Source organism: Hemicordylus capensis, chromosome 8, assembly GCF_027244095.1.
Source record: "Hemicordylus capensis ecotype Gifberg chromosome 8, rHemCap1.1.pri, whole genome shotgun sequence".
NCBI classification, from domain to species: domain Eukaryota; kingdom Metazoa; phylum Chordata; class Lepidosauria; order Squamata; family Cordylidae; genus Hemicordylus; species Hemicordylus capensis.
In genome coordinates, this window is record NC_069664.1 from 14,084,718 (window position 1) to 14,096,801 (window position 12,084).

At 48.0% G+C, this 12,084-nt stretch overlaps 1 protein-coding gene across 2 annotated transcripts in view; it reads right to left on the minus strand.

Moving 5' to 3' along the window:
* DDHD2 (DDHD domain containing 2) overlaps window positions 1–11,509 on the minus strand; it is a 38,760-nt gene extending 27,251 nt beyond the window's left edge. Inside the window, exons 1-7 of one of the 2 annotated variants that reach the window (XM_053269128.1) lie at window positions 11,330–11,509; window positions 6,636–6,848; window positions 5,030–5,220; window positions 4,182–4,271; window positions 3,232–3,352; window positions 2,565–2,654; window positions 1,748–1,880 (exon numbers count right to left, since the gene is read on the minus strand). In XM_053269128.1, coding sequence (XP_053125103.1) covers window positions 1,748–1,880; window positions 2,565–2,654; window positions 3,232–3,352; window positions 4,182–4,271; window positions 5,030–5,220; window positions 6,636–6,840 — 830 coding nt within the window. In that variant the 5' untranslated portion in view covers window positions 6,841–6,848; window positions 11,330–11,509. Of the gene's footprint in view, window positions 1–1,747; window positions 1,881–2,564; window positions 2,655–3,231; window positions 3,353–4,181; window positions 4,272–5,029; window positions 5,221–6,635; window positions 6,849–10,449; window positions 10,615–11,329 lie in introns of those variants that run through there. The other variant, XM_053269127.1, reaches the window with a different exon arrangement.
* Window positions 11,510–12,084: the final 575 nt, after the last annotated feature.

Consider the following 12,084-nt stretch of genomic DNA (forward strand, 5'->3'; position numbering starts at 1 on the left):
GCCACCCTAAATTTTGGCAAGTGATGCTGGGAGTTGTAGTCCACAATCAGTGGGGATCCAAGTTGCCAACATCCCTACCTAGATAAAACAGGATGAGCACGGTATGTCTCAGTCTCAGGGGGAGAAAATGGAGAGGGAAAGAAAAGCATCCGGCACCAAAAAAAAGAGAGCCAAAAACCTCAAGCTAGCCAGGAAGCCAAAGGGGAGAGCTGACTGGATCTCAATGGCTACAGAATGTTCCCCAACTCTTCTGTACTGTGACAAGGTTTGCTTCCTGCAGGAAGTCTGTCATTAAGTTCAGTGACAACTCAAGTGGTCACTGCAGAGGCACAGCACGGATGCAGCAGCCCCAGTGCAGAGTAGTACCTCCCCAGTCAAGGACAAGAGGCAAACCCCTGCTAACTTGGCAAAGAGGCACCTTTCAACATGGTGGTGATTCTCTGTATTGTGCAGGGGGAGAGTAACTGGCCCTATCCACCACCAGCACAGGACCTCCAGTGACTGTTGCTGGTGTCTAACTTGTGTTTCTCTTTAGACTGTGAGCCCTTTGGGGACAGGGAGCCATCTTATGTATTTATTCTTTCTCTGTGTAAACCGCCCTGAGCCATTTTTGGAAGGCGGTAAAGAAATCGAACTAACAACAACAACACCACATTGTGTCTGCGTTTTCTGCCTCTCTCACTTGGAAGAGACACAAAGATGTGAAGGCAGCCACAGCACACAGCAGGAGATTGCTCTGGTGTGCTATGGCTTCTCTCTCCCTCTCCAGAAAAAGAAATGAAGCATGGTGTATGTTCTCGTGGCTTCCTGCCTGGCAGACAGGAGGGGATGGATTCCTCAGGTGTGGGTAGAGTGGAGAGAGAGAAATGGCCAAGCAGAGGAATCTCAGGGTGTGCCTCAGCATCGCCCAGGTGAGTGGAGCAGAGGATGGACAACCCTCTCCCAGTTTTTCGTTTGTACAGCCATGCTCGAGTGGGGCTGGACCGATTCCAGGCACAAGGAGGTCATGGCACCTGTAAATTTAAGCATGGCACCTTCCCCTATTCAATCTCTGTCACTGAGGTTCATTTTGTCAAGTGTCCATGGGACACTTATGGGAAAAGAGCTTGTGGTAGCAAGCATGAATTGTCCCCTTTGCAAAGGAGGGTCCACCCTGGCTTGCATTTGAATGGGAGAGTACATGTGAGCATTGCAAAATATTCCCCCTTAGGAAACGGTGCCACTCTGGGAAAAGTATCTGCATGCTTGCATGCAGACGGTTCCAAGTTCCCTCCCTGGCATCTCCAAGATAGGGCAGAGAGAGAGAGAGAGAGAGAGAGAGAGAGAGAGAGAGAGAGAGAGAGAGATTCCTGCCTGCAACCTTGGAAAAGCCGCTGCCAGTCTGTGAAGACAACACTGAGCTAGATGGACCAATGGTCTGACTCAGTATAAGAACAGTTTCATATGTTCCATTGTCTGCCACCTAAATTTTTAAACTGGCTCCTAGATCTAAAGAAAATTTGTCAAGGCCTGTGCTGGGGGTGGGGAGGAAATGAGCAGAGATGTTAAAATCATCTTTGCCGGGCATACTGTATAAAATTAAGGAACACCAAGCAACTAGAATATCCATTTCCCATTCTGCTTCCTTGCATTTGGCATCACAAAAACCAGGACAACATCAGCAGTTTACAAAGTAGTCTCAAGTTCATCTTGATACTCCTGCCACCATGTTCCAATTGGCAGACAGTGACAGGCAGGACTCACTTACACGTCCACCCCGGTGTGTAAAGTACTGTGCCAGTTCACTGGGAGGAATTCAACCCGGCCAATCTGTTGCTGCTCCTGGGCTTTCTTGAAGTGTGCAGGCAGCATGCTCAAGGAAACGTTGCGGAAGTCATTGACTGAAAGAGAATTTCAGTTCTCCATCAGAGCGATCAAACCACCACCATACACTGAGATACTCGTCCAGGTGACTCAATTTGCATAAGGAACCTGAGCCAACTCCTGCATCCCAACAGTGTCTGTTAACCAGTCCCAGATTCACTCCCTGGCATCTCCAGCTACAGCTGGAAGAGACTTCTGGCTGAAACCTTGGAGAAGCCACTGCCAGTCTTTGAAGACAATATTGAGCTAGATGGACCAAGGGTCTGACTCCATATAAAGCAGCTACCCTATGTTCGCAACCTTCCTCTGTCATGCAACTTGCCAGGATGTGGATTAACATGCTTAAACACCACAACAATATTTTCTGCCTGCACAACAAATGCACATCAGACCTTTTGGGAACACAGAACAAGCATCTTCGCTTCAGCATGCTTACCACATTTGAATTTTTCTGGCCAAGAAGATACATGTTATGTAAAGCTTTTGTTATCAGATACTAAGCCTGCTTTCACTCATAATGTGGTTAAATTTTGTGTGACAACAATCAAAACCCATCAGCAGTTAACAACAGCTAACCAATAGTCACAGTTAAGAGTAAATAAGGTTTTTTGGTGCTGGGAACCTGGGTTTTACTGTAGCACTGTAATACTGGTTTGTCTATGATCAATCCGATCATAATACGCAGATTGGTTGATGCTTACCACATTGCACAATACTTCGGAACCGGATGTCACAGGCTGGTCCAATTCCATGAACAACAAAAACCAAATGATCTATCTGCAGAGGCTCTCCTGAAATCAGAGAGAGTAGCTTTAAGTGCCTGAAGTCAAAACTGTTTCCAAATGGGTGTGGCAGGTCTTTAAACTGATTGAAATGTTACCAAAGTTCCATGTAAAAAGAAAGAAGTGATGGGATTATATACTAGATTTGGATCAAGAATTATGCCATATTGTAAAATGTAATGGGAAGGAATCCATTAATAAATAGTAGATCTTGCAGAAACAGCTATTTCCACATTCCCTTCAACTTTAGTGTGCCGTCTTTCAGAATTTTGTACTGTCCTTCCCCCTGCCCCACAAAGTACTAGTTTGTTCCCTAATTTTGACTTAGTCACATTACTTTAAATTAGGGCTGCACAACTTCAGCCCTCCTGCAGATGCTGGACTACAACTCCCATAATTCTTGGCTATTGGCCACTGTGTCCGAGGATGATGAAAGCTGCAGTCCAAAAACAGGTGTGGGGGGGCGGGGGCGGGACTGTGCAGCCCTGCTTTAAATAATAAACTGTTTCAGTGAAGAAGCCCTGTGTAAAAGTCATAAACAAAGATGAGTTCAAAATAAATTACTGAGAAGAAAACATGCAGTTACCATTGGGAATTTCAACAGCAATATTTTCCACTCCTCTCTTCACAGTTCTCGGTCGGCCTTGCTCTGTGGGGCTTGAACCCCAGTCATCCGAGATTGCTACTGGATGGTAATGTACCATCAGCTTGGAAGAACCACCAAAAGAAAGCAGGTTAGATGTGCAAAGTCTCAGCGTGGAGATAAGCAATTTCAAAGGCTTCCCTCACTAAAATATAAGCCTAAAGAATGAACACACACTGCTGGCAGCAGCCTTCCCCGCTACTGATCCCTCCTAGGATAAACATAACCATGTTAAAAAATATATTTACTGTGTGATGTTACAATTTACAAATAAAACAGGTTTTAAAACAGGTTAAAAGCAAGCAATAATAAGAAAACAAACTTCCAACTGAATCCAGTTAATTCACAAAAACCTGGAGGAATAAAGAGACCAACAAGAAACATAAATGAAGCTCTCAAAAGAATACATCCCACAACTCCGGAGCCACAACCATGAAGGCCCTGGTTGCGCCGGAACAGCCAGCATGCCAAGATAGCTGGGAGGAGCGCTGGTGATTCAGGAAGTGGTGGCAAGAAACGGGGGAACAGGTATGCAACTACTCTCCTCCATTTTAAAGGCACAGGGGAAGTGTTACGAATCGCCCTTCGAATCGCAATTCATGCACATCCCTATTAATCATAATTATTTGGTCCCATTGATCTCAACGGTGCTTAGTCATCACTAACTAGCTGGATGTTGCCAGCGTATTTGCCTGCCATAAGCACACACATGCACAGTCAAGATTCTAATATTCATTGGTTAGGAAGCAAAGATACTCATTTGCAGGAGCCTTGGAATTCCTGAAATAAAGTCAAAACTGTTTATCAGCAGTTAAAACGGTGCTTGTAAACAACTGAGAAAGTAGCAACACAGCAAACTTTTCAGGGAGGAAAGGATGTCAATTTCACTGTACCTTTGGGTTATGCAATATGATTATTTCTCTGGTCGGAGACTCCAGTTTCTTTTTCCACTCATCTAGAGTGACACAAATCATATACGTCTCCTGAGAGGGTGAAAAATAAAATGTAAGGAGTCAAACTTATTTCAAGAGGACCTTCATTTTCTAGTTATTTACAGTCCAATTCTGTTCATGATTACCCCAAACTGTATACAGATGTTCTATTTTTAAAAGGCTATATTCATGTACTGCCGTCAAAAGCGGGGGACAGAAGTCACCTTTACCCAATTACCCTCACTCCAGCTGTGGTGCTCACAGTTACTGTGGTCATCTGAACTACTACCAGCATTTATATATCACTTTTCAACAAAAGTTTCCAAAGCGGTTTACACAGAAAATTAATGAAGATGTCCCTGAAGGGCTAAGTGTCTAAAAAGGAACATAAGGCAGACACCAACGGCAGCCCCAAGAGGGATGCTGTTCTGGGGTTGGATAGGGCCCGTTGATCTCCCCCGCTAAGTATAAGAGAATCGCCACTTTAAGAGATGCCCTGTGAAGGTGAGTCCTGTAAGTTTTATGGCAGGGGCTTCCATGATGGCAGCCTAATGTGCCCCACACTGCTGATTATGGAAGTGCCTGCCATCAAGCTTACAGCAGTCACCTCTTCAGACAACCACAGTAAGTGTAAATGACCCACTGAGGGGGGAGTGAGTGACCCACCGGATGGGATTTCCAGCACTTTTACAATGAATGCAGATACAGTCATTCACAAACACATGTACGAGGCCACAGACAGCAATCCACTCGTACAACATAATGTCTGAACAGGGGCCATGCCTGATGTCCTCCTCAGTCACTGTTACCTCCAACTGTTCACTGAAGTTTTCCGAATACGGGATATATCTGTTATCCTTGTCTCCCTTGTAAAACCAAGTGCAGCGCTTCACTTCAGATTCAACTTCCTCCCAGTAAACGGCATAGCGCAGCCTCTTTTTCAGGTGCACGTCATATCGGCCCCCTTCTGTTGGAACCACCAGCTCCTCACAGTGCTTACCTGCACAACACAAGGACTACGATGAAGCAGGAATTAAACTGAAGACATTAACGGAGGAACCAGCCACACTCTAACAATGGGGGTTCATAAGACAAGATTACCTGAAAGCAGGCTCTACAAAGATGAGTGGCTTACAAATAGACCGCTTGCATTTCATTTTCTTCCATGCTGAGCAGAGAATATCACCCCTACCTATCAGAGATGTGGAATTGAAAGTTGCCCTATACTTTATTTTTCCGTGGAAAATTGTCCATGAAAATTGTCTCTGTTTGGGGTTTTTTTTAATGAAAAAACCTGGCAATTTTCAGTTGATTTGGAGGCATTTGGGGGGTTCATCGCAATTCGGGGGGGGGAGCAGCTAAGATGGTAGGCAGATCTCCCCTACAACCAACCCCCCCCGCAAAAAATATGTTGGGTTTTTTTTTTACCATTTTCTTCAAACAAGGAACCTAAAGCCCAATTCCCCATTGGCCTAATGCCTCTATATTTGTGGTTTCCGTATCCGTGGTTATACTGTGGAATGGAATCGCCGTGAATATCAAGGTCCTTCAATATCGAGTATCGAGGTCAAACATGCCAGGTGGGATCACAATCTATTTAGAGCATCAGAAAAAAACTGCACAGTAAAATTTTCCGCATAGTAAAATTTTCTAAGAACGTTTTTAAGCAGATGAAGAAAAAAAATTGCACAAAAAGATTTCCAATTCAAACATTTCCAGGAAGCCCACATCCTTACTACAAATAATTATCAAGTGGATAGGCATAATTCTAGGCCTATCGATTTGGCAACGAGACAGGACGACCCACAGGAATCACTTTTAATGCTGCCAGCAGCCAACCATCGGGGCTAACATTCAGAACTCACCGTGTCTCTTTCATTTGTTTTGAGTATTCTAGGATTTCACTTGGAAACGTACCACACAGCTGGGTGACAAGAAGTGAAGGGAGATACTTTTCAAGTTCAGTTCTGGGGAGGCTCCTGAATCCCACTAATGCAGGATAGGATGCCAGGGGCGGCCCCCTTGTGGCACCTGAAACAAGGGGCCAAATGCTGCCTTGCCCCATGACCCTGCTGGTACACAGCCCCTTTTCAAAAGCCCCCTTGCTAGCTTTGAGAGTGGTGCCGAGGGCGGATGGCTGCCAGTAGCCTCCTCATCTCTCCTTGTGTTTCTTGCAAGCTTTGCCAAGAGTCTGAGGAGAGATGCTCCTTTCAAATCCTGCAGGCGTCAAATGGGTCTTGAAGAGCTGCTCTGCAGGCAGCAGCAGGGGCCTCTTGCTGCCCTGCTGGCAGCCCAAAAATCTGCCACCGCCTTGCCTCGTGAAAGGAACACCCGCTGGCCATGAAGGTTCCTAAGCTGGAATCCAGAAGGATCTCCCCTCTCCTGCCTCCATCCCAGCGATGCAATTCAACTTACTGGATTGATGGGCATTTTCTAGCTTCTCCGAATCTTGTCCGCTGAAGGGGATCCACTTCTCTCTGGAATCCACCACCTTGCAATAAAACCAGTGGGGGGAAACAGGCTCGTATTTGTTTCCTGCCTCCGTTTCTACTACCTCAGAAGAGCCGGAGGAATTGGGTGATGGAGAAGCCTCTGTCGGTCGCTGTTCTGCTGCCGACATTGCCCTGCCTGAAAGAATACAAGGAGATGGGACAGAGCACAGTTGTTAAACAACGAAAACCTGCCGTTTGTTTACTAGCACTGAATCAAGTTGACAAAAGAAATAGAAGTGACCCTTTCCAGACAGCAACATTTCCAAAGAAACATGAGAGAGGGGAGTGGAAACGGCTACAGATAAGCAAATGGCAACTGTACAGATGGCTTCGTCTTTTTCAAGCCTCTCAAACCAAACAAGAGCACAAATATGGATAAAGGACTACACTATTAAGGGCACTCACTAGGAAGTAACTCCCAATGAAAGGCAATGAATATTCTTAGAAAATATGCTTAGAAAAGAGGTCCCAGTCTTGGATCCCCAGATAACGTTGGACTACGACACCCATCACCCCCTTTTGACCATTGTAGCTGGGTTGATGAGAGACGTAACCCAACAACGTTTAGGGACCCAAGGAGAACCCCTGGCTTAGGGCTGTGCTGGAAGAGTGGAATGAAAAGAACAGCTACACTTCTAGCTCAGTTAATGGTCACTCCCTAAATCTGATAGGGATCGTCCGATACACTGGCAGCAAAATCACTGACTAAGATTTGTCAATAACCTGAGAAAGAACAGCCTGCCTGACAACCAACAAAGTAGAAAATACAAAGCAAGATGCTTAAAAAAAAAAAAGTTCGGAAAATAGGGACTAACGCTCTGCTTTAGACTTTATTTTATCCATCATATACCTTTGCCCCAGTGTACCTTTGATTCGTACTTCTACAGATTCCACATGCATAAAGACTGAGAAATCATTTGGAGGTAAAACCGAACCATCATTTTTCATGATGTCTGAACTATCACCACCTGACAAAACCATGGCTTACAATGCTGAACGACAGACCAGGATCTGAAGCCAATTAATTCTTCACTAACGTTTAAGCCACCTAAGGGCACAGAAGGGGAATGACTTGACTAGCAACCCAGAGGTTGCCAGTTCCAATGCCCGCCAGTATGTTTCCCAGACTATGGGAAACACCTATATCAGGCAGCAGCGATATAGGAAGATGCTGAAAGGCATCATCTCATACCGTGTGGGAGGAGGCAATGGTCAACCAGTCCTGTAGTCTACCAAAGACAACCACAGAGCTCTGTGGTCACCAGAAGTCGGCGCCGACTCAACAGCACGCTTTACCTTTAACAACATTTATATACCGCTTTTCAAAAAACATTTCCAAAGCGGCTTACATAGAGAAATAAGTAAATAAAGCCACAGTTTGAAGCTAGCTTGTCGCCCACTGTTTGTGCAAGTTGTGCAAGTCCATCTGAACCCACCCACTATCGCCTTGGGATGCTGTTTCATCTTTAGTGGTTACTGCAGGGCTTGGCGGTTCCCAGGCACCACCAGCTTGCCATGGCACCTGGAAATTTAAGTGCCATGCCTGAGCTGGGTGATGGATGGAGACGTCCAGGAGGCGGCAGGAGCAAGCAAGGCGGGGAGTGTTCCCACCAGTGTGAACCTCTAAGACGTGCGCATGTGCACACACACACTCACAAGTTGTTGTTTTTAAATGTCTGCTCAGTTAATTTTAGATCCCGCTCAGGTTGAATCAGGAAGACCCCACTCTGAAAGCACATGTACACACACACTGCCTTGATACTGCTGCCCAGAACAAGACTCATTTCACACAGAGATGGGGAAAAACCAGCGGGAAAACTGCTGCCTACGCCACCATGGAGTAGAGGGCATTGCTCGGGCAAGCAGCGAATCCACACACACCGGCGCAGAGAGCAGTCTGGCTCCTAAATTTTGGGGCTGGATCCTAGAGTCATAGAAAGTTTGTTGAGGCATAGGGTATCCTCCAGAATAGAATCCAGGGATTCTCAAGGAAAGCGAGCAAAAAGTGAAGCCGCACAAACTATGACTTGCCCGTTCATGTGGAATGCAAATGATGGTTTGGAGTCTAAGTTATACAATCCCAAATGTCAGTCTCTGGGCAGTTTACAACTAGTTAAGAGAACAATTAAAAAACAATATAACAGCTAACAAATTTAACTATCCCTGGAAAACATTTTGAGATCAAACATCTAAAGGCCCACAGCTGCGTAAATCCCTCATCCCTGAAAGTTGTCTTCCTCTTTCCCAGGTTTATGCTACCATATTTACCCAAATAGATGACCCTGAATTTAAGACAAACCCCTTTAAAAATATGGGTTACATGCAGTGTTCCCTCTAACAAAAAATCCCAGATGATGTTGACTACAACTCCCATAATCCCCAAGCAAAAGCCATTACAGCTGCGGACTATGGGACCTGTAGTCAACATCTGGGAATCCCTGTTAGAGGGAACACTGGTTACGTGTATGTCACACTATTCACCCAAAAGGAAGAGGACCCTAAATTCAAGATAACCCCCACCCCGTTCTAACATCAAAGAACTTGGGGGGGACACCTAGTTTTCCTAAAAGCACTGTTCTAACTTCTCTCAAAGGACTCGCTGAAATTCTATAATCTCACACTCTTGATCTGAGGACTTCAAGATCAAGAGCAATTCTAAAAGCATCACTCCCAAATAAACACAAACATCTCCACTTTAAGGACATGAAAACAGTCTAAGAGAGATGCATATAGCCACCGAATCCTAACTTATCACTATAGGATAATATATCAGTTTATATACCCTGTCTTTTGCAATAGTCTCAAGGTGACTAACATGAAGACTTTAAACTCCATTAAATCAACTCAAAACACACAAACACCAGAGAGAAATAGAGGATGTATTTAGTGCCTCCACCATGGTCATTAAACCAGCTTGCCTCTAATATTTTTATTTTTTTGCTGCTGCAGATTACAGCTAGCTTCCTATATTCACTTTCACACCAATTTTGACTTTGCACCACTGGAACATGTTAAGATATAGTGATATGACTGCTCTTCAGAAGTTCACTCTCTCTCTCTCCAGATACTTCTAGTGGAGACAATTGTTTGAGCACACATTATGTGGATGAATCATTGTGTTATGTAAAGCACTCCCAACAGCTTCTGACATGCACGCCAGTGGTAACTGGTTAGTTGATTTCAGCACCAGAGGGATGCCCAGACAGGAAATGATCCTGGCCATTGCAAAATATGAAGGGAGAAATTAATGAGCCACATGAACACTGTCCCACATTGATAATCCAGGGAGTTATTTCAAGGTCAGCAACACAATGACAAATGGGTCCTTTTGGAGAAATGCCACTTCCCTTTCAAGTATAAGCTTTGATCACCAACACCCAGTCAACAAAACCAATACCCTCCCACCAGCTTGCTTACTAAATCATTTGACAGCATGCTTTAAATACTGCTCCCAATTTCATCACACTGCCTGATCCCAGGAGCAGACTTCTCCCCGCCACCCCAGGGGGAAAGCGCTGCAGAAGCAACCGTCACAAAAGGCTCACAGAACTATCCACAGCCATTGCTGACGTTACGGATGCCACGTTCAAAGCACAGCTGTGCCCTTCCCTTGTAACCCACTGGCACGCTTGTTCGCTGCACACACTTTCCCCAGCATCTTCTCCATTGCCTTTACCTCGGAATGCTGGCCACCTGCTAGCAATCCTCATGCCCTCTGTAATCCCGGTTGCTCTTACCTGGCGCCAACCTTGAAGAGCATCCGACAGGAACAGCGCCACCTTCCCAGGTACCGCTCCTGGTTTTCCTTGCCATCTAACCAGTCCCAGCCTCCTCTGTTCAGTGTTCTTCCTTGGGCATCGCTGCCTCCCTCCCCATGGTTTTGACTGAGACCTCCCTGTACCCCAGCATATCTAGAGAGGGGTGTGGGGGGGTTATGTGAGTTTGTGTGTGTGTGTAGGTGAAGACCTGTGTACAGGCAAGGCACTATGGACTCATAGGCACTGAGACCTCCCTGTGCCCCAGTATATCTAGTGGGGTAGGGGGGTGTGAGAGAGTGTAGGCAAGGCTCTAGGGAGTTGTAGGCTCTGAGACCTCCCTGTGCCCCAGTCTTTCTAGAGAGGGGGGTGGGTGGGTGTGAGAGCGAGCGAGCGAACCAACACCTGTGTAGAAGCCAGGCAGCGCCCCCAGCGCCCCCCCCCCATCCCTGCCCCACCTCGGACCTCCTCTTCCCCAAGAGCAGCCTCTCCCCCGCTCCCCATCGCGCCACCCCCGCAGTCCAAAGTGCCCCTCTCCATCTTGCCAGCACAGCCAGCCGCCGCCGCAGACATCCCCGCTCCTCCGCCTAGCAGCCACGCGACCAAGGCACGCGCCTCCCCAACACGCGCCCAGCGGCGGCTCCCCCCGGCGCCCCTGCCCTCCTAGGCGGGCTGCCAGCTCCGTTCTTCCTGGCATCATCACCGGCACAGGGCGGGAGGGAGGGCGGGCTGGCTGGCCGGCCGCCCCCCCCGGCTCTCCCTCCTTTCTCCCGCAGGAGGATGCTGCTGCCGCCACCCCGCCAGCTCAGCTGCCCCGGAGCGACCTGGCCCGCGCCCAGCTCCAAGCCGCTCTCCTCCTCACCCTGAGCCCGGGCAGCCAGGCCGCGACGTCTCCCGCTGGTCCTGGGAGCGGGCGCCCGCCTGCCTCCGCCGCCTCCTCCTTCCGCCCCTGCTGCCAGTGCCCGGCCGACGCTCCTCCCTCGGGCCAACAGCGGAGCGCTTAGGCGGGGCCAGCGCAGGGGCGAGCAGGGGCGGGAGGGGAGGACGGAGGGGCGGGGCGCCGCCTCGGCCGGCCCGCCCACCCCCCTGGGCGGGGCCCAGCCCGAGCCACAGGGAGCGGGGAGAGCGGCCTACTGCGTCAGGGACGTGACGGGCTGCTGCGGTGCCGTGGGGTGGTCGTGCTGCAAGAACAGGCAGGGCTGCCGCAGCCCCAGCGCCACCTCCCCGTGTTTCAGAGAGGCGAGCTGGCCTTGTGGTAGCCAGCGTGACTTGTCTTCTTGGCTAAGCAGGGTCTGCCCTGGTTTGCATTTGAATGGGAGACTTGATGTGAGAGCATGGTACGATAGTCATATCAGCGGCTGGGGCAGCTCTGGGAAGAGCATCTAGGTTCCATGTTCCTTCCCTGGCAGCATCTCCAAGATAGGGCTGAGAGAGACTCCTGCCTGCAACCTTGGAGAAGCCGCTGCCAGACTGGGTAGACAATACGGAGATAGGTGGACCAGTGGTCTGACTCAGTATATGGCAGCTGCCTACGTTCCTATGTCTCAGCAGGGATGCCAACAAAGCCCTTGGCTGGCTTTCTACATCGAGACAATGTTCCATGCAGGAACAACATAG